Source organism: Petaurus breviceps, unplaced genomic scaffold (assembly GCF_028583685.1).
Source record: "Petaurus breviceps papuanus isolate PSGF00001 unplaced genomic scaffold, PetGlider_PUasm1.0 178, whole genome shotgun sequence".
In the NCBI taxonomy this organism is placed as follows: domain Eukaryota; kingdom Metazoa; phylum Chordata; class Mammalia; order Diprotodontia; family Petauridae; genus Petaurus; species Petaurus breviceps.
In genome coordinates, this window is record NW_027185777.1 from 11,221,940 (window position 1) to 11,245,826 (window position 23,887).

The window sequence follows — 23,887 nt, forward strand, 5'->3', positions numbered from 1 at the left end:
AAGTTAAATACCCCTTTTTTTTTAAAAAAAAAAAAGGAGGGGCATGATGAAGTCTTGAAGCCAGGAGGGAAATAATGAAGACATCCTGGGCAGCCTACTTAAATGAAGGATTTGGGAGGAGGTTGCGGAAGGACACCCTCCACTCTCTCTAATCAGAGGGGAACGAGGGACCTTAGGGGTAAGAGGTGATGAAGAAGTGTTAGTTTTAAAGATGATGTTATTTTTCAGGATGATGATTTTCTGGACAATATGAAATCCAGGAGAGGGTTTGGGTAGGACATATCTATCTATTTATGTTCACACATATACACATATGTAAATGTTCATATATATATACGCAATGTATATATGCACATATACGAGTTTATGTATATAACATGTGCATATACAAATTGTGTATATAATATGTGCATATATTGTATATATTATATGTAATATAATATATAAAACATGTATTATAGTTATACGCTATTGTGTCACAGTCATTTCTGAAAATATTCCCCTCCTTTTTAACAAAGACAAGCAGAAAACATTTGATACAGAGACAATGCTTCCATGTAGGCAATATTTGGCAGTTCTACCCTAATAATCCCTCTTCATTCTCTATTGTGAAGGGGCAGATGTTTCTGTTCTATGAGACCCACAAGCAATCATTTTCTCCAAAGAACTCAGCTCAGTATTCTTTTGCTCTTAGGTCAGTATACCAGTATCCCAGGAAGCTGTAATTTTGAAAATGCTCCCCACAACTGGACCTCAGCCTGTCACTTTACTCAAGATACTGAAGATGATTTAGACTGGAGCATTGGCAACAGGATTCCTTCAAAAAGAGAAGGTCGTGATTCTGATCACACTCCAGGTAAGGGGCCTTTGATGTTAACTTTGCTCAGTTAACACTCCAGCTTAAAATATAATTGCAATGGCATGAGTGGATTCATTTCATGATGCCTGGTTTCCCTTTCCCTCCTTGCCAGGGAATGTATATGTCTACTTTTCTTCCTCATGGTTTGGGCAGGGAGGAACCAGAGTGACTGCCTGACTCTTCTATTTTACAAATGAGAAGACTGAGACCTGACCCCTTTTTGTTCTACTTCTCCTTGGAACCACTTTAAATACTATTGTCTTATATCATATTGTCACATTTATTCTTATTCATTTACATTATAAAGTTTAGATAAAGTCTAATTTAATTTTCAGCTATTAAAAATCTTTGTAATTTACAAAAATTATGTAAGAATAAATATATAAATAGCTTATAAAGTAGTTCTAGGCCATTGTATAAAAACTAATATCCACAGACCTAAACTTTGAGGCAATTCACCATATAATTATTGTCCAAATTCTGATCACCAAAAAACCTACTAGGATAATCCTTAATATTCTTTGCATAGCATTTGAACACTATTGAGTTGGTCTGGTGGCATAAGGTATCCTGTTCCAAAGTAGGACGTAGGTGTACAGATAAATTAATCACTTATTTAGAGGTAGAAGGCACCTCAGAAGGCTTTGAGTCTTTCCTAATTGTTTATTTTTTAAGAGAAAAATGAAGTTCAGAGAGGTTTTTAATGTTCTGGTGATAGAATTACAGATTTAGAAACTGAAGGGTCCAGCAAAATAAAGTAGGAGAGAGAGATTGAAGCAGGCACTGTGGTGCAGAGGGAAAAGCAGTGGATTAAAATAAGACATAGGTTCAAATCCTGTCTCTTCCATTTACTGCCTGTGTGGTCATGGGCAAGTCATACAGCCTCTGGGTCTTAGTTTCCCTCATGTGTAAAATGAAAGGGTTGGGTTAGAAAACTTTTCATGTTCTGTTCAACTCTCCATCTCTGGTCCTCTGATACCTTTCCTACCCCGCCACCTCCCCAGTAAGCCTGTGATTTCACTGGGTTAGAAAGTTTCCAGTGAGGAATTCCATTTACCAAGACTCATATTTGCCTTCTTTGCCACTTATAAATTCTGACTGAGGTGTTTATAACCATTGAGAGGCTTAATTTACTTGCCCACAAGTACTTATATAACATATCAAAAGTGAGATTTGAACCCAGGATATCTTGACTCCAAGGCCTGTTATTTTTCTGCTCTGTCACTCCACCTCTTTTGATAAATTGATAGCTACATATTTACTTGTATCTATCTATATCTATGTCCATAACTGCAAGTGTCTCTCTTTCTCTGTCTCCCTCTGTCTTTCTCCTTCTACCTCACCCTCTTCTTCTCTCTTCCTCTTCACATATACATGCCTAGATTTATACATATTTTAATGGTAGAAAAAACAACTGATGAAGTTTTCCTCCAACACCTGTTGATAACATGCAAGTGATTTGGAACCCAATGCCCAGACGAGCTCTCACAGATCCCATGTCACTGGCATAGACTTCATACGTCCAGAAACAACCAGCGTGTTCATCCAAAGCCTGCATGACTCATTAGGGAATTTCATTACTAGAAGTATGACCAACAGGTGATATGTTGCCACATCAAGTCATGAAGATAATCTACAGAAGCATAGAGAGGATCTATCTTGTTTTGACTGAAGGAATACCATATGAATTGATGAAATCCTTGATCCTTATTATATAGAGATCTGAATTTAAAAGTAAAAAATACACCTATGACAACATCAGTTGAGGTAATATGGAATATAAGCCCCTTGTGTTCAGGGACAGTTGTGTCCATATCTTTTGTATCCCTAATACTTACCCTAGTGCCAGGCAAACAGTTGATCATTAATGAATGTTTATTGAATTAAAATGTAACAAGATTGTTCAATAGAGATCAATGAGATTATTATCAGTCTTTTTAAAGAAATATTTTACTGATATTTTCTCATCACATTTACTTCCCTCCCTTCCAACCCTGCTCTGGTAGAAGCCTTTCTTGAAACAGAGGCACATATTTTAAGTAAAGTCCTTTCTCATTTTCCCTAAATCATATTCAATTTATTTTGCCCATATATATACGTTCATCTTGAATTTTGCAATGATATTATAATCTCCTTGGGGGAAGGGGCTGTCATAAAACCACAGAATTTCAGAGTTGGAATGGCACTCGGTAGTCATTTTATCTTGTATCTATACAAAAGGATTCCTTATTATAATGTGTTATTTCACTCTTGTCCTTATATTTCTACTTCATATTATCCTACCTGGTACTTAGCAGGTGCTTATACAGTGATCCTAGGTCCATAGATTTAGAGCTGAAAAGACATTTAGAGTTCATTGAGTGCAAACTACTTATATTGTAGGCAAAGAAATGGAAGCTGATGGGAAAAATGACTAGTTCAGGGGCGGGGAACCTGTGGCCTTGAGGCCCATTAGGATTAGAGGTCTGCACTTGAGGACCTGGAGTGCCACATGTGGCCTTGGGGCTGCAGGTTTCCCACCCCTGGACTAGTCCATGGTTACATGGGTTACATAGGTTTTTAAGTATGCAGTTCTAACATCAAGTCCCTCCCTCTGTTAACTGTGTCAACTGTCTGCCAGAATATTGACTGATGAATTCAGCTGCTCTTATTGGCTATTTAAGAATCTGTTTGCCTCATTCTATACATATTACATCATCTTGCTGCCAAGAGGAGGGAAATATGCTTCAGCATGAACCTTCTGAGATCCATATAGGTTTCAGCATTAATCAGAACTCTAATGGACTTCTGTGTCTCTTGCTAAGTCCATGACACTTTCAAATGAATTGGAAAGAGAAATGGTTTTATCACTGGAAGTGACATTTAAGAAAATGTACCATCATCTGCTTTGATGATATATTTTAAAGACCACTGGCCCTTTTTATCTTACTTGTGACTGAAACCTTCTATATAAGTTGTCTTTCCCTAGCAGTGTGTGAGCTCCTTGAGAGCAAATACTATTATGTGTACACACACACACACACACACACACACAGACACACACACACAAACACTTATTAGCAAGCATCCTAGGATGGTGTGCTAGCACAGGTTCGTTGATCTGATTTTCTAAAGGAAATTTAGTTTCAAAGTGGTCAACAATCTTACTTTAATTAAACATGTATGTCATTCACTAGTTCAGGTGAAGGGTCAGCCCCACGAACATGGAAACATGGAAAAATACAAACAGAGAAGCATAGAAAAATTAGCACAGAGATTCAATAGACAGGGCTCCAACTCTCTAAACAAAGTAATAGATACATACTCATCAGACCAGGGAGTGCCAGTATCTGGGCTCTTATAAGTCAGGGGTGTTCTTAACAGTGGCTACCCAGAGTCTTGTTTGGCCAAATCACAAAGACTCATTCTTTCCATGAGTGAGCCCCAAAATAAAATACCAATATCCCAGCATATATGTTTTCAACTAATAGACCCAGAGCCAGAAGACGTCACAACCCAGGTAACTCAGTGCCTAATTGGCTCAGTACTAAAAAGTGTGAAAACCTTTCTGCAAACAAGCCTCCCAGTAAGTGAGCTTCCCCCTAAACAAGCTTCTCCTTAGGGACATTCCTCCCCAAAAACAATATAAATTTTCCTGAATAACTTTAGGGCTCTATGTAACTGGGGAAGTGTCACAGATATGAATTGAGCTGAAGTTCAAAGCAGCAGGACATCTGTAATTGAAATACCTGTGTACTTGTAGACCTGGAAAAATGGCCCATGTTTCAAGGGGAAAAGCAGCACAAGTAATCTCCTAGGCCTATTAATGGACAGGGAAAATCTTATATTCCAATAACCCTGCAATACACACACCCCTTGGGTATAGCAAAGTACTTGGCACATAGTAAATACTTTTTTTTAATTCTTTCACTCATTCTTTCTTTGTTCTTCCACTTCATTTGAAGCACATGAATTCTTCCAATGCATTTTTTCTGTAATACTTCATATATATCTTTTCTTATGGTATGATTATATTCTCTTTCTACAGTTTTATTTAACCATTATCTATTTGATGGGGTTCCCCGTCTTTTGTCCCTGATGGGGAAAAGAGGAAACAGTAATATGTTTTTGTTTAGATAGACATGCTGAAGTGACTTTTTATGGAGCCAATTTTGAGAATACCTTAATTTTTTTAAAAGGAAGTCATCTCTTTCCTTCACATGCTAAATGCAAAATAAGGAAGATAATAGTACCTTCCTTAGAGGGCTGTTGTGAGGGTCAAAAGCTATAATATGTAAAACACTTAGCAAACCTATAGAAATGTTTATAAAAATAAAGTAAAAAGCAAAACTATAGCTGAAGGTGAATGCTGAGATCAAGGATGCAAAGTGGATAAAGTGAACGGATCGGATCTTTTCATTGCTATTGTTGCTGTAGCAAACAATGCCATTCTGCAGACAAATAAAAATAGTTTGACAGAAATGCTTATTATCATCTATCTTAATCATTAGTTGAGTCAGGGACAGTGTAATTTTATAGATTGCTCTTTTCAAAACAGCTTTGATTATATCATTCTTGATATACCACCATGTCTCAATGCACTTGTTTAGGCTCATAGACAATGGGCTGCTAAATAAATTGTAAGGATACTAATTAATTTTGACCCCCCCCTAGGAAAAACAAACTTCTTTATAAGAAGACTGGCACATTAAATAAACCTAGGGCACATCTTTGCACATCTGCAACACTGCTGTTAATTAAAGCTGTATTTATAGACCTCTTTCACTTAGCCTGACAAAGATGAAAAATTAGATACTGAGGAAGAATGCTCTATGTGCCAATCACAGAGTTTTGTGCAGGCCTTTGCTAAGTGATGACTGTGGTTCTGCAGAAAGGCTACAAATATGCATCTCTCAACTTGACATATAAATGTAAAACCTAATCATATTCATTTCTGAACATTGCATTTGGAGAGTATGAATTTGCAGTAGTCTCATGCCCAACAGTGCTATGTCTTTTTCTTTATTCCTCCCTTAGTTGTTTAATTATCTTTAATTGGCATTTTGTGGTCTTTTCTGCACCTTGGTAAACACCTGAATTGTAAGCATCAGATGTTTTATACTTCATATATACCAGTTCTGGCTCTCTACTGTGACAATTTACCTGCCAAACATTTTGGCATGCCCTCTATATGGTCACTTGTCCGTAAGAATTCCAGGGCCTTGCCATCTCATATGCATCCAAACCATCCTGCATTTGCTATCTTCTTCTAGTTTATAAAATGAGCTCCCTGAGATCAGAGATTTTTTCACTTTTTTTTCTATTTGTATCCCCAGTGATTAGCACAATGATTGTCACATAGTAAGCTTGATGTTCTCCAAGCAGCTGATATAGTGGTAGACACATTATAGGAATTCAAATTCACTTCAAGAATTGCTTAGGGGGTGGAGCCAAGATGGCGGATGGAAGCAGTAACTTTTCTAAACTCCTCTGTGAATCCTGTCACTAAACATTAAAAAGTAATTCTGAGCAGGATTTTGGAATGTCAGAATCCACTGGGAGACAGAGTGTGGCAGATTCCAGCCCAGGAAAGTGTCCACGTTGGTCCAGGCAGGGGGAGCACAGAGCATGTGGGGTCTGCAGCAGCTCGGACTAGGGAGCAGACTACAGCAGACAGAGAAGGAGCCCCAGCCTGCAGACTCACCCACCCCAAGGGCGATTTGCAACCATCTCACTAGCATCTCACCAAGTGTAGGTAGGATCCATTAGAGCCAGGTAAGAGAGGGCTCAGGGCCCTCAGCAGAGACAGCAGCTCTTCCTGGGGCTATTAGCCCCTAACCTGGAAGTTTAGAAAACATCTACCTGACTTTCCAGAGCCTAGGATGACAAAGTAAACTCTGGTTGCTCTGATTCCCCCTCCCTCAACCTAGAAAACCCAGAGATAAGTGTCTCACCCAGAGTGAAATCCTGAGATAGTGGAAATAGCCTTGGGCTTGGGGGTCATTGAGAAGGGGTGTAACTGAGGCAGCCAGGAGTCTGAAGAGAAGAGGGGGAGGGGTCCCAATAAGCCCTACCTCACCTCACCAGCAAAAGCTTGCCTGAGCAGTAGCCCAGGGGCATAGAGGCAGAAATTTGAAGTGGCCAGACCATCCCTCCTCCACAGAGTACTCTGTGAGCATCAGCATAACTTAACTGAAACACTGAGAGCCCTTGCCTTGTCCTCAATCTACACACCCAGAGGCTATAGCACACAAAGCCAAAAACCAAGCACCTAGCTCCCAGCCTGAGAAATTAGGAAATAGGAAGTTACAATAACAAAGTTACAAAAGGAAGCTGAGGAGAAGGGGAAGGCAAGTAAATTGATTAGAGCTTATTATAACAAGCAAGAACAACCAAATACAGAGGACAACATGGACTCTATACTCACACCTGAGACCACAGAAGAAAATATGAATTGGTCTCAAGCCAAAAAAGCACTCTTGGAGGAGCTCAAGAAAGATTTTAAAGGCCATATTAGGGAGGCAGAAGACAAATTTAGATCTACAGTTATCAAATTGGAAAAAAAAGTTTCACTGAAGAAAACAAATCCTTAAAAAGTAAAATTAGTGAAGTAATTGGAAAAAAAATATATCCCAAAAAAGGACCTTTAAAAACTAACCAAAGAGAATAATTTACTAAAACTTAAAATCAGTCAATTTAAAGCACAGGTCTCTCTGATGCACCAAGAGTCAATAAAAAAAAAAACTTGAAGATTGAAAAATTGGAAGAAAGTGTAAAATATCTCACTGGAAAAACAACTGACCTAGAGAACAGATCCAGGAGAGATAAATTAAGAATTATTGGTCTACCAGAAAACCATGATGAAAAAGCAGCCTGGACAACATCCTCCAAGAGATTGTCAAAGAAAACTGTCCTGAAGTCATGGAATCAGAAGATAAAATAGATATCGAAAGAATTCACCAGACTCCCCCTGAAAGAGATCCCAAATTGAAAACTCCAAGAAATATAGTAGCCAAATTCCAGAATTACAAGATTAAGGAGAAAATGCTGCAAGCAGCCAAAAAGAAACAATTCAAATATCGTGGAACTACAGTAAGGATCACACAGAACCTATCAGCTTCTACATTAAAAGAGCAGAGGGATTGGAATTTGATATTTCATATGGCAAAAGAGCAAGGGCTGCATCCAAGGATTAACTACCCAGCAAAACTGAGCATAATCTTTCAGGCAAGGAGATGGTCATTTAATGAAATAAGGGACTTCCAGACTTTCCTGATGAAAAAGCCAGAGCTCAATGGAAAATATGATCTCCAATTACAAGACTCAAGAAAGACATAAAAAGTTAAACAAGGAAAACACACACTCACACACACACACATGCACACATGCACATAACTTGGGATGCAATAAGAGCAAAATATTCACATCCCTATATGAGAAGCTGATAACTGTCAATATCAAAATTTATATGATTATCATGACCCTTAAAAGGGTTATACATAGATAGAGGATGTGGGTATAAATAAACTAACCTGATGATTAAAAAAAAAAAACTTATAAAAGGGGTCAAACGGATGCTATGGGATAAAAGGAAAGGATGAGACAGAAAAAGGTAAATTATTCCATACAAAGAGGCATAAAGACACACTATAGTAGAGGGGAAGGAAAGAGGGAGAGGAACATCATTTGGACATTATTCTTACTGGTTCTGGCTCAAAGAAGGATCAACATAATCAGCTAAGTTTAAGATTCTAACATGAAAAGACACAAAAACTCATTAAATAGAGGGAAAGGCAGGAGGGAGAGGAGCACTGTATGAAATTTACTCTCATTGGTTTGGGGTCAAAGGGGAAATAACATACTCTGATAAGTATAAAGATCTATTGTGTCCTATAGGCAGTAGGAGGGTTAGGGAAGGATAAAAAGGGGGGGATTAGAGGGGAGGAAATAGTAGTAAAGGGAGAGGGTAGGTAAATAATGGGGGGTTACCCTGAGGGGACACTGAGGGAGGTGGTGGTCAAAAGGAAAACCCTCAAGGAGGGGAAGGGAGAAGGAAGAAACAAAACCATAAGCAGGGGAGGGAACAGGATGGAGGGGAAGGGACAGATAGTCATGTGAATGTGAATGGGAAGAACTATCCCATAAAACAGAGGCAGTTAGCAGAATGGATAAAAAACCATAATCCTACAATATGCTGTCTACAAGAAACACATTTGAAACGAAGGGATACCCACAGTGTAAAGGTAAAAGGCTAGAGGAGAATATATCATGCCTCAGCTAAAGTAAAAAAAAAAAAACAGGGGTAGCAATCCTTATCTCAGATAAATCAAAAGCAAAAATAGATCTAACTCAAAGAGATAAGGAAGGAAACTATATCCTATTAAAAGGCACCATTGAGGCTGAAGCAATATCATTACTTAACAGATATGCATCAAGTGGTATAGCATCCAGATTCCTAGAGGAGAAGTTAAGGGAATTAGAGGAAGAAATAGATAGCAAAAGTATACTAGTGGGGGACCTTAATCTCCCCCTCTCTGAACTTGATAAATCTAACCTCAAAATAAACAAGAACAAAGTTAAGGAGGGGAATAGAATTTTAGAGATGGTAGGTATGATAGATCTCTGGAGAAAACTGAATGGGGATAAAAAGGAATATACTTTCTTCTCAGCAGTTGATGGCACATACTCAAAAATTGACCATGTTCTAGGGCATAAAAACCTCACAGTTCTGTGCAGAAAGGCAGAAATATTAAATTCATCCTTCTCAGATCATGATGCAATATAAATCATATGCAATGAAGGGCCATGGAAAGAGAGACTAAAAATTAATTGGAAATTAAACAGTTTAATCCTAAAGAATGAGTGGGTCAAACAAGAAATTATAGAAACCATCAGTGATTTCATTCAAGAGAATGATAATAATGAGACAACATACCAAAATTTGTGGGATGCATTAAAGGTAGTTCTTAGAGGAAGTTTTATATCCCTGAGTGCATACATGATAAAATTAGAGAAAAGAGAGGTAAAGGAATTGGGCATGCAATTGAAAAACCTAGAAAAAGAACAAATTGAAAATCCCCAATTAAATACTAAATTAGAAATATTGAAAACCAAAGGAGAGATTAATAAAATTGAAATTAAGAAAACTATTGAATTAATAAATAAAACTAAGAGCCGGTTTTATGAAAAAAAAAACAATAAAATTGATAGACAGTCAATATGATGAAAAAAGAAAGAAAAAAACCAAATTATGAGTATCAAAATTGAAAAGGGTGAATCTACCTCCAATGAAGAGAAAATCAAAACAATAATTAGGAATTATTTCTCCCAATTGTATGCACATAAATTCGACAATCTTAATGAAATGGATGAATATTTACAAAAATACAAGTTGCCCAGATTAACTGAAGAGGAAGTAAAGTACTTAAATAACCCCCTCAGACAAAGAAATCAAACAAGCCATCAGTGAACTCCCTAGAAAAAAAATCTCTAGGGCCAAATGGATTTACTAGTGAATTCTATCAAACATTTAAAGAACAATTGATTCCAATACTCTATAAACTATTTGGGAAAATTAGTGAAGGAGTCCTACAAAATTCTTTTATGACACAAATATGGTACTGATACCTAAATCAGGAAGAGATAAAATAGAGAAACAAAATTATAGGCCAATTTCCCTCATGTATATAGATGCAAAAATTCTAAATAAAATATTAGCTCAAAGACTACAGCAACTTATGTAAAGAATAATACACTTTGATCAAGTAGGATTTATTCCAGGAATACAAGGATGGTTTTTTATTAGGAAAACCATCAGTATAATTGATCATATCAACAATAAAACTAGCAGAAGCCACATGATTATCTCAATACATGCAGAAAAGGCTTTTGACAAAATACAACATCCATTCCTATTAAAAACACTAGAAAGTATAGGAATAAATGGAGCCTTCCTTAAAATAAGAGGTAGCATCTATTTAAAAGCATAACCAAGTATTATATGTAATGGGGATAAGCTAGAAGCATTTCCCATAAGATCAGGGGTGAAACAAGGGTGTCCACTATCACCCCTCTTATTCAATCTGGTACTAGAAATGTTAGCAGTAGCAATTGGAGAAGAAAAAGAAACCAAAGAATCAAATTAGGCAAAGAAGAGACCAAGCTATCACTCTTTGCAGATGATATGATGATATACTTAGAGAATCCTAAAGAACCAAGTAAAAAACTACTTGAGAGAATAAAAAATTTGGCAATGTTGCAGGATATAAAATAAACCCCCATAAATCCTCAGCATTCCTATATATTTCTAATGAAATTCAACAGCAAGAGATAGAAAGAGAAATCCCATTTAAAGTTACTGTAGACATTATAAAATATTTGGGAATCTACCTGCCAAAACAAAACCAAGACCTATATGATTACACCTACAAAACATTTTTCGCACAAATAAAGTCAGATCTAACTAATTGGAAAAATATCAATTGCTCATGGCTGGGTCAAGCTAATATAATAAAAATGACAATTTTACCTAAATTAAATTATATATTTATTGCCATACCAATTAATTTGCAAAAAAAAAAAACAACTATAGAGCTAGAAAAAAATAGTAACAAAATTGATTCGGAAGAACAAAAGGTCCAGAATATCAAAGGAATTAATGAAAAGAAATGCTCGGGAAGCTGGACTAGCTATACCAGATTTTAATCTGTATTATAGAGAAGCACTTATCAAAATTACTTGGTACTGGCTGAGGAATAGAGTAGTGGATCAATGGAATAGATTAGGCACACAAGATTCAGCAGTCGATGACTATAGTAATCTATTGTTTGATAAACCCAAAGACCACAGTTTTGTGATAAGAACTAATTATTTGACAAAAGCTGCTAGGAAAACTGGAATATGGTATGACAGAAACTGGGCATGGACCATTATCTAACACCATATACCAAAATCAAGTCTAAATGGGTGCATAATCTAGGTATAAAGGTTGATACTGTAAGCAATCTAGGAAAGCAAGGAATAGTTTACCTGTCAGATTTGTGGAGAAGGAAAGACTTCATGACTAAACAAGAACTAGAGAGCATTATAAAATGCAAAATGGATAATTTTGATTACATAAATTGAAAAGTTTCTGTACAAAGAAAGCCAATGTAACCAAGATTAAGAGGGAGGTGGGAAATTGGGAAAGAATTTTTACAACCTATGTCTGATAAAGGACTCATTTCTAAAATATACAGAGAATTGAGTCAAATCTATAAGAATACAAGTCATTCCCCAATTGATAAATGGTTAGAGGATATAAACAGGCAGTTTTCAAAGAAAGAAATTAAAGATATCTATAAGCATATGAAGAAATGTTCTAAATCACTATTGATTAGAGAAATGCAAATCAAAATTTCTACATCTACAAAAGGTACTACATCTCACAAATCAGATTGGCTAAGATGACAAAACAGGAAAATGACAAATGCTGGAGAGGGTGTGGACAAATTGAAACACTAATGCATTGTTGGTGTTGTGAACTCATCTGACCTTTCTGGAGAGCAATCTGGTATTATGCCCAAAGGGCTATAAATAATTTCATACCCTTTGACCCAGCAATACCACTTCTATGGTTATATACCACAGGGATCATAGAAGTGGGAGGAAGACCCATATGTACAAAAATATTTATAGCAGCTCTTTTTGTGATGGCAAAGAATTGGAAATTAATAAAGTGCCCATCAATTGGGGAATGGCTGAACAAGTTTTGGTATATGCATGTTATGGAATACTATTTTGCTATAAGAAATGAGGAGCACACGGACTTCATATTTACCTGGAGAGGCTTATACAAACTGATGCTGAGTGAGAATAGTAGGACCAGGAGAAATTTGTACACAATTACAGACACAACATATGTGTGGTGACCAACTTTTATAGACTGGACTCTTCTCAGCAATGCAATGATATAAGTCAATCCCAAAAGACTCATGATGGAGTGAAATGTGTGCATCCAGAGAAAGAACTAGAAAGAACTGAGTTTGAATCCAGATTGAAGCAAACTACCTGATCTTTTTCTCTTTTTTTGTTTGGTTTTATTTCCTCTTTACCATTGTTCATTCCATCTGATAAATCCACCTTTATAACCTGACTAATGTATAATATGAAAGTATTTGCAGATCCTATACTTTATTGTATGCCACCAAAGGGGAGGGGGGAGGGAGGAGGACAGAATTCGAAACTCAAGGAATTGTGGAATTGAATCTTGTAAACTAAAAGTAAAAAAGCAAATTAATAAAAAAAAAGAAAAAGAAAAAAATAATTGCTTAGGTGCTAACTCTGGGCTAGACATTGTAAATATGTGACCACAATCTATATTTGTCTTTGTAGAAAATCACTCCATCTCTCTATAGCCTCAAGAAAACATGAACGTATAATCCACTCGCAAAATGGTCTCAGATAAAATGTTTATTCTACTCTGTATTCATCATATAATTCTGCCACGACATCTACAAGCCTCCAAATGCAAAATACTTTGGAGAAAAATTTGCTTATATGAAATTATCTCATTGGCTCTGCTACATTCTTAAGACTTTTGTACCTTTTGTACATACTCTGTCTCTACCCATAAGTTCAACTCTATTCCTTACTCTGAAACTGAATCTGTCCCTTAGGGATGAGAAATGAAAGGAACCCTAGGTCAGTAAATCTTGGCTCATCATCACATCTACTTTACTGATAGTGTGCTGTGATTTTGCTCTTAGGTTCCACGAATCAGTCCCCTGTCTAATCACTTATTGCCTGAGATCTTGCCTTATTACATCATTCACAATTCAATCAATTTTAAACCGAAACACTCAATTTATTAATTTACAACTCATTGTTAAGATTCAGATTTATATTCCCCTCCCCCCACAGGAATTTTCCAATTCTTTTTTTTCCATAAACGCTTACTTTGAGACTTCTTGGAATAATGTTGTCTCTAGATTCCCAAAGGTAATTCTCGTAGTGTCATAGATGATAGCTCAATTGCTAAAAAGAACCCTTGTAGAATAACTAGTCCAATGATCTCATTTTGAAGATGGGAAATTTGGGGCCCAGAGAGGGTAAGTAAATTGGGTGACATCTGTGTGTTTGCAATCTCTCCCAGTTTGTGTCATCTCTAATTATGATAACATATCATCTATCCATTCACTGAAGTCATTGATAAAAATGTTGAACCGCACTGATTCACAGATAGATGCAAGGTGTCTTCACTAGATTTACCTCTCAGAGTTGACTATAGTAGTCCATTAATTCCAAACCCACATAATGGTATTATCATTGAAATGACGTCTTGTTGAAAAAGATGAGATTTTTGAATTGTGATGCTAAAATCTAGATGAATTATATCTATCTATGGCATTCTCCATCTCTGGCAATTTGTTAACTATGTCAGAAATTGAATTGATATAAGATTTGTTTAACATGGCCTGTTTTTAATGAAGCTTTTCTGAATCTTGTCAGTCAACATCTCCTACTCCAAATTCCCATGATCCTTTGATAAAATTATATAATCACTTGTGGGGGTATATTATGGTGGATATGTTAATAGTGGAATTCTTTGCTTATATGGATTGGTCTGAAAGGTTCCTTCCACTCAAAAGTCTGCAGTTCAATTGTTTTGCTAAGAAGTGAGATAAAGTTAATTGACCTATATGTGTACTCTATTCTTTGTCCTTTAAAAATAAAAGAAATAATGATCTTTACTGTATTCTTAGCCGCTAGCACCTCTCTTGCCAGTGATTTTTCAAATATTACTTTGACTTAATCACATTTGCCAGTTTAGCTAAGTATTCATTCTCTCTCCTTTTTCTCTTTCTCTCCAATATATACAAACATATATATACATATATGTATGTGTGTGTTTATATTTATATATAGTTCTATGTGTAAGTACTTATAGATAGTATATGTATATATGTGTGTGTTAGCTTAGATATTATTCACACACATATACATATATCACAATTAGTTTTCTTAACTATCTCAGTATCTATTTTTTCAACTCATTAGTAATCATTTTTGTTCTCTTGTTTTCCCATGCAAATACCATTCTTCATGGCAAAGAAAACAAGTGAAGTGAGAATTAAATAGTTATATTTTCTCTCCATTGTCCATTATCAAACTTTCATCCAAGTCAAAGAGCATTCCTATCCCTTCTTTTTTTCTTTCCTCAGTATAGCTAAAGAAAGCAATCTAATCTTTGTTATCCTTATCTAACAGCCTTAGTTCATGTTGACACCTAATATCTGAGATTCTATTCTTAAAATGTATTCTTTTTATTTACCTCATTACTTTCCCTTGCTTCCATCTTTTAAAAATATCCTAACAATCCATGTTGTTTGGTGATATCCCCTTGTCAACAGGTATTTTATACAATCTCCCTGCTCTCTTTCTTTTCCCATAATGGTAAATTATTTTCTTTGCTTCTTCAAAATTTCATTATTGAGAGCTCTTCATCTTTCCTTGACTTAAATTTGTTTACCAAATTTGTCTTATAAATCTATATATCCTTTCTCTGAACTCTTTAAAATTTATTCCCAAATTCTAGAGTATTTGTTACAACAAGCTTGGCTTTCCACCATTCTTTCAGTGTCAGAGGAAATGTGGCACAGTGCACTGGTAACAAATTCAAATAGAAATGGATCCCTATGGACCATATGTTGAGATAGAAAAACACAAATTAATGTTATCTATGTTGTATTGTATTTTTATCCATTTGGTTAAATATTTCCCAATTACATTTTAATCTGATTCAGTGGATGCCACTAATGTAGTATATAGGCTATCTTTGGACATGGAATTAAACAATATCTAGGTCACCTCTTACCCCTCACATTTTCTAGATGCAGGATGATAAGTGCAGCTCTCTGAGTCTCAGTTTCCCATATGAACAATAAGAATTGTAACATATTTACATATCCCAAAAGTGTAGGTAGGATTTAATGAGATTATTTATGCGAAGTATTTTGTAAAGCCCAAGCTGATTCACATATTAGTGGTCTCTTCATCCCCAAATTACCATAACTCCTTTTTAAGCAATCACTTCTTCCTTCATGATTAGAATAAGGTTCAGAATAGCACTGATTTTCTCCATCTTTTGAAGAATGAAATTATCATTAATGAAGCCAGTGACTTATTAGCTATTCTGCTTTTGGCTCAAAGGAAAATTCTAATAGATGTCCAAAAGATTTTTACTGTAGTCCCCCTTTGGCTACCATATGATTCTTCTGTTTTAGCCTTGTGATCTGTTTATTTGATTTCTCATCAATTTTCTCATGTCCAGTTAATCTGTAGTATGTGTCCTTAATATTATCACTTCTGTGTCTCCCTCCAATGATCTTGTATTCATTTAATTGTTTTATTTTTCCCAATTCATGAGAATTTTTTTTCTCCCTTCTACTTTTACATATTGAAAAACAACAACAATGAAGAAAAAATAAAACCCTAAAAACAATTTCCTAAATGACCATGTCTCAAAATGTATCTCTCATTCGACATTTTAAATCCATACCTTTCTATCAGGAGGTCCTCTCAAATCATGGTCATTAATCAACATTTTTGTGTCTTTCAAAATGGTTTTTCTATTAAGTGTGATAGTCATTTAATAAATTGTTCTCTTGTATCTATTCTCATCATGCCGCATGAAACCATAGAAGCCTTCCTAGTTTCTTCTGAAACTTTTAATTTTTATCATTTCTTATTGAGCAATGATATTTCATCACCAGAATTCTGGGGGTAGAGCCAAGATGATGGAGTAGAGAAAGGACTCGGCTGACTCAAGATTCACCTCCAAAAACCTTTAAAATAGTGACTGAAATCTGGAATGACAAAGTCAGTAAAACATCTGAGTGATACCGTCTTCTACTCCAACACAACTTAGGAGATCACAAAAGGAGATCTGTAACATGGAGGTGGAGACTGACTTGAAGCCCCCATGAATGAAACACCAGTGGTAGGACTAAGTGGTAGTGACAGAAACAGTAGATGCTTCCAGAATTCCCAAGTTAGAGATGGCAAGGAGATCTGGCAACCAGTTAGAAAGAGATTACAGGGGACCTCTATTCAAGTACTAGATGTAGGATCAGACATGGTCAACTCCATTTGCTATACCCACATCTGAGTCATAGTTCAAAAGTGCAGGGGAGCATTTTCAGTCAAGAGAGAACAAAAGCCATGAGGGACAATATCACCTTTTGTCACAAAGGATTAGGGACTGCCTGAAAACCTTGATGAGAGAAAGAACCTAAATGTCATATTTCAAGAAATTATGAAGGAAAACTACCCAAACAAGCTAGAACCAGAAGATAAAATAGGAATTGAAAGAATCTATCATTAATCTACTGAAAGAGATCCAAAAATGAAAACTCCTAGGAATTTTATAGCCAAATTCCAAGGTCACACATCACAGCCAAAAAGAAATACAAATTCCATGAAACCCCAGTCAGGATCACACATTATTTAGCAGCTACCTTGTTAAAGGAACTGAGGGTTTAGAATGTAATATTACCAGAAGGCAAAAAATCTGAGGTTATAAACAAGGATAACCTACCCAGCAAAACTAGTTATAATACTTCTAGAGAAAATTGGGTATTTAATGAAATAGAGGACATTCCACTATTCTGATGAAAATACCAGAGTTAAATAAAAGAATTTGACTTTCAAATAAATGGATCAAGAGATATATAAATGATAAACATGAAAGAAAAATCATAAGGGTCTCTATAAGGTTAAACAGTTTACCTTTCTATATGTAAAGATGATAAGTATAATTTTATCATTATTAGGGCAGTTAGAAAGATTCTATATAGAAAGAGGAAGCAGCAGTAAGTTGTTTATGTTGGGATAATATAAAAAATGGAGAGGTAAGAAAGATGGATGCCCTGGGAGAAGGGGGAAGGAAGAAGAAGTCTAGGGAAAATTATCTCACATAAAATAGGCACTCACAGAAGAGATTTTAGAGTGGAGGGGGACATTGGAGGGGTATGTGTAAGTGAAGCAATGCTTGAAGCTCACTTAATCTAAATTGGTTCAAAGGGGGAATATATAAATATATGTGTGTGCATATATACATAAATGTATGTAGACAAACATTTATGTACATACATATATTCAGTTGGCAATATAAATATTATATTCTACACCTATTCTATTCAATAGGGAAGTAAGAAAGAAAGGGGATAAGAGAAAGGTTAGGCATTATAAAAGTAAGGGTATATAAAAGAAGGCAGTGGTCAGAAGCAAAACAGACTTTAGAGGAGGAACTAAGTAAGAAATGAGAGAGAAGCATAAATAAAAGAAAATAGGATGGAGGGAAATGCACAGTTAGTAATAATAACTGTGAATGGAATGAATTCACCCAGAAAATGAAATCAGATAGCAGTATGGATTAGAAACCAGAATCCAATAATATGTAATTAATAAGGAACACACTTGCAACAGAAAGACACACACAAAGTTAAAACAAGGGGGTTTAGCAGAATCTATTATGCTTCAGCTGGAGTAAAGAAGAAATTCAAGGGTAGCAATCATGATTATGGAAAAAGTAGAAAATAAATCTAAAAGGATAAAGAGGGAAACTATATCATATTAAAAAGAACCATAGACAATGAAGTCATATCAATGAAATATATATGTACACATGTATATACATATATATCTATATGTGTGTATATATGTTTATATACATGTGTGTATGTATCAGATGGCAGAGCATCCAAATTCTTAAGGGATATATTAATTAAATTATAAGAGGAAATACATAGTAAAATTATACTAGTGGGGGACCTCAATGAAGATTTATAAATCCTAGAAAAGTAAGATATGATAGTCCTCTGGAGAAAAGTGAATGAGAAAAGAAGGGAGTGAACCTTTTTGCTCAGCTGTACATGGCACCTTCATAAATAATTGACCAAGTCTTATGGCATAAAAAACTCACAACCAGATGCAGAAAAGGATAAATATTAGATGTACTCTCATAAAAACCCAATGAGATGAAAATATGTTTAATAAAAGTTCATGGAAGCATAGATTAATTGGGAAAAAATCTGATCCTAAAGAATGAGTGGATCAAATAACCAATCATAGAATCAATCACTAATTTCATTAAAGAGAATTGCAGCAATGAGACAATGTTCCATAATTTGTGGGATGTACAAGACAGTACTTAGGGGCAATTTTATATCTGTAAGTATGTACATGAGTAAAAGAGAAAAAGAGCAGATCAATGAATAGCATATGCAATAAAAAAAAAAAAAACTAGGGAAAAAAACAAATTAGAAATCCCTACCTACACAACAAAATGGAAATCCTGGATGTTGAAATAAAGATTAATACAACAAAAAATTAAAAAATAAATGAATAAATAAAATAGTCAGAGTTTATAGAAAAAAAAACAGGAAGTAAATAGACCATTCATTAATTTGATCAAAAAAAGAAAGAAAACCAAATTACCAGAGTCAAAAGAAAAAGGGTAAGTGCAACATCAATGAAGAGGAAACTAAAGCCATGTTTAGGACTTATTTCTGACCAATTATATGGCAGAAAAACTGACAATCCAAGTGAAATGGATGAATATTTACAAAAATTTTAATGCCAGGATAACAAAGGAAGATCTAGAATACTAAATAAATAAATAAATAAATACAAATAAAAAAATAAATGAACCCTGTCTTTGTATAAAGTCTAAAGTACTTAACAGATGTAGAGTCTTAGGACAAAATAAAGGTTATTTGGTTATGTTAAAAAGGAGGCCAGAGGGGCAGCCAGGTGGTGCAGTGAATAATAGCGCTGTCCCCAGATTCAGGAGGACCGGGGATCAGTTCCGGCCTCAGATATTTAGCACAGACACAAAAAAACTGGCCATGTAAGCTTGGGCAAGTTAACCCCAGTTGCTTTAAAAAAAAAAAAAGAGGTCATGATACACTATTATCATGAGATATTTTGTTTGTTAAGATGATTTTCATTAAGCCAGATAACAGATCAGGAATCTTAAAAAAAAAAAAAGTTGATGTTTTTAATCTCAGGGATCATATCTGAAATCATTATGAAACATATATCAAATGAGAGACAAACACTAAACTACCCAAGAGAAGAAAATAATAGGAGATAGAAATTAAGATTGTATATAAGCAAACAAATAGAAAAGCTGTTCCATCCTAGAACTCAGCAAATTTTCATTATAGAGATTATGACCAATCCTGTGGAATTGGTGATCAAAAGCATCAAGTGCTATTCCACTGGCAGAGAAATATAGATTCATGACAATGAATCAAAAATTTTTGAGAGTGCTCATTCCCTAATAGTTGGGGAAACAGAAAGATGGGGTAAAACAAACACAAGTTTGAACTGTGGCTAACAGCTATTATGATTGTTCATTGCTTTCTCAAAGTAGAAATTTCTTTTTTTTTTTTAAAGCAATTGGGATTAAGTAACTTGCTCAAGGTTACATGGCCAGTTATTTCTGGGTGTGGTGTTGAGTATCTGAGCCCAGATTTGATCCAGGTCATCCTGACACTGGAGCCAGTGCTCTTACTCGCTGAGCCACCTGGCCGCCCCTAAGCAATTGGGGTTAAGTAACTTGCTGAAGGTTACACAGACAGGTGTTTCTGGGTGGGTGCTTAGTGTCTGAGCCCAGGATTTGATCTCCAGGTCTTCCCAACACTGGAGCCAGTGCTCTTACTCGCTGTGCTACCTGGCTGCCCCTAAAGTAGAAATTTCAAAAGTAGAATTAAAAAAAAAATATATATATATATATATATATAGTTTTATATGTGAAATTGTCTCCTATTCCAGGGGTGGAAAACTTGCAGTCTCAAGGCCCTATGTGGCCTTGGGTTTGGCCTTTTGACTGAATCCAAAGTTCACAGAACAAATGCCCCTGTTTGTCCCTCTTATTTGCTATATTTCATGTTTTTGCCTGATTGGAGTGCATTTGAAATTCTATTTCATAGGACAATGATAGATCCCATGTAATCATGAAATGTTGAAAGTGAATTAAACAGTATTAAGTGTGAAAAGAAGACTGTTTATTGCAGAATATTTAAAAGAGTTTCATTTGATATAGAAAAAAATGTTAGTTTTTATTGTGTATCTGGCACTATGTTAGTTGGGCAGTTGGGTTGCATAATGGTTAGAGTTCTGGGCCTGGAGCCAGGTAGACCTGAATTAAACTCTAGCCTCAGACACTAGCCTGTCTGACCCAATCTCTGTTTTCCTCAGTTTCATCATCTGTAAAATGTACCTACCTCCAGGGATCAAATGAGATAATAATTGTAAAGTGCTTAGCACATAATAAGCCATATAAAAATGTTAGCTCTTATATTGCTTTTTAGTGAAGAATGAATTAATTGCTTGCAACTTTCTGTTTAATCAACAGAAATTTAGGGAAGTTTATTTTAAATTTTGCATAGATTTTGCTAGCAAGTTAAAATCTATTAGAAAATATTCTAGTCACAGTTATAATGTCATTTTTATTGTAACTTTTGTTCCATTTAATTTGGAGGAAGACTGTCACTGCCTCATTATTTTAAATAGTTAAAATGATCATAAATTTAGAGTTGAAAGGGGCCTTATAAGATCCCTAAGTCTAGCCCTTTCATTTTGCAGATGAGAAAATTGAGGCTGAAGGGTCAAGTGACCATTCTAGGGACCCTAGTAAATAGCTAGTAAATTACAGAAGCAGGTATCAGATTCTTGGAATCTTCATTAATTCAAGTATAGGATTCCATGAATAACTGAATCTTTGACCATTTCTAAAGAGAAAATATAAACTCAGCAATTTAAAAAAGTTTATCAGCAATTGTAATTGAAGGTGTAATATGAAGTTCCTTGCCTCTAATTGTATGTTGATAGCATTATTTACCTCTTCCTTTCTTCCTACATTATCTCCGAGTAACATAGCACTCTGTGTGTGATCTAATCATTTGAAGAGTTAAGAAAAGAATCACTAGAAAGAAAAGCAGGGAAAAGTTAAAAAAAACATCTTAATATATTTAAAGGTAAATCCAAATGCCATCACATATAATGTATCTGCATATGTGTGGCAAAAAATATAAGTGATTAAAGGAAGATTCCATCTCATGCCAAAAGGAATAGAGGAAACCGTTAGTTTGTAATTCTTACATATTACAAAACTGAAATATTACTCCTAGATTAATCTTTAGAAACCTGGTAAAGTGAGAAATTATGAATAATCTCACTTGAGAAAATGGAATTTAATGCAGAATGAATTATGGGAATAATATGGTACAAATCCAGCTATAGAAATAGAGAACATCCTTTCAGTCGTCACTTCATATCAGTCATGATTTTATAGTTTGTTGTTCAGCAGTTTTCCAGTCATGTCCAATTTTTAGGGACCTCATTTGGGGATTTCTTGGCAAAGATACTGCAGTGATTTGCTCTTTCCTTTTCTAGCTCATTTATCTTCTTTATTGAGGTAAATAAAGTTGTGACTTGCCCAGAGTCACACAGTGAGTATATGTCTTGTGAGAAACACTCTTTTGGAGATCACAGGACTTCCCAGGCAGGGTCAAGAAGGTAGCCTGAATGATCTATGTCCACTTCTCCCTTGTGGACCTTTAGGAAGATCCATGTGGGATACCCCTCAACATGGCTGTGGGGATCCCAGGACTTCCTGGTAGGGTCAGGGAGTTAGCCTACAATAAGCTTCCATTGCCCACTGCTTCCCTTTGGGGCCCTTAGGAAGATCCACATGATGTACCCCTTAAAAACAATAAGCCCCTTCTCATTGAAAGAACTCAGAAACAGTGTGTAGAGGAAGGTGTTTATTATGCTTCCAACAAGGAAGCAGGTGTGGTGTTCACTAGGGTCACACCCACACTGATACAGAAGCAGGAGTGAGGGTCTACAGTTCTGTCCTTCCTGTTAGACTTAGGGTTAGTCAAATTCCTTAAATTCTTTACTTTATTTCCCTCTCTATTATTCCACATTACACACACACACACACACACACACACACACACACACACACATACACACACACACATACAGAGTTAAATTCTTCAAAGGTTAGTCAAATTCCTCAAATCCTCACTTTATTTCCCTCTCTATATTATACATTCCCTCTATATATGCAGATCATATGCAGATTACACAGGCATCTTAGTGAGGACCCTTGTGACCAAGCATGACCCCTCAGGCTTAAACTGTTTTTTTTTTCCCAATTTTACCTTTTCTAGTCCACTTGGAGCCAGGATGGCCTTTGTCTTAGTAAAATAAGATAAGTCAGCTTCCCCACAGCTATTGATCATTTCCCAGTAACTTCTGTGGGAGCAAAGCAAGATACAATTATATCCCTTCTTATAGTCTGAGACCAGATTTGAAGTCATGAAAGTTAGTGTTCCCAAATCCAGGACTAGCACACTATCTACTCTGCTACCTATCAGCCCTTATTCAAGAGTTGAACCAATATATATTTTTTAAAGCAAAGGAAGGTAAGATTATTTTTGTTTGATTGTTTTACTAGAGCAACTTTAGATTGTTTCTGTTTGACAATTCACAAGATGATAAATATAGATAAAATTAATTGCTAGTATGTGAAGAAAAAAGGAATTTTTATTTCCATGGTAGATCATTGTGACATATTATTGATTCAACTAAAGAAGATTGATTCAAGTAAAGAAAATACTACTTCTGCTACCATAGAACAAAATGTAATTTTTGCTGAGATTAGGAGCCCATGTGAGAAACCACAATTGGATAGTGAGAGAACTGAATAGAATTCCTTGAAAAAAAAACTTGCAACTGCTAAAAGCTCTAAAGAAAGTTGTCAGCCAGTTTAGTTCAGGGATTCAGAGTAATATTCTTAAACTGGCCCTTCCTGTGGCTATTGAACTGAATGAGTTGACAGGAAGAAAATTAAAATGGAGTCCTCTCTGGCAAAGCACCACATCTTTAGGGAGTCTAGTTTCCTAGGTGATTTTCCTTGTTGGATTCTATTTGTGTTCTTAAACGTTGTGAGTGTTTGGGAAAATTTCATAAATTACACTGTGTTGAGAGCTG

General features: G+C 35.5%; 1 protein-coding gene across 1 annotated transcript in view; it reads left to right on the plus strand.

Annotated features, from left to right (window-relative positions):
- The window catches only part of MALRD1 (MAM and LDL receptor class A domain containing 1), a 930,206-nt gene that overhangs the window by 683,298 nt on the left and 223,021 nt on the right, over positions 1-23,887 (plus strand). The window contains exon 33 of the mRNA XM_069086118.1: positions 695-856. Within this exon, the coding sequence (XP_068942219.1) occupies positions 695-856 (162 nt within the window). The remainder of the gene's footprint in view (positions 1-694; positions 857-23,887) is intronic.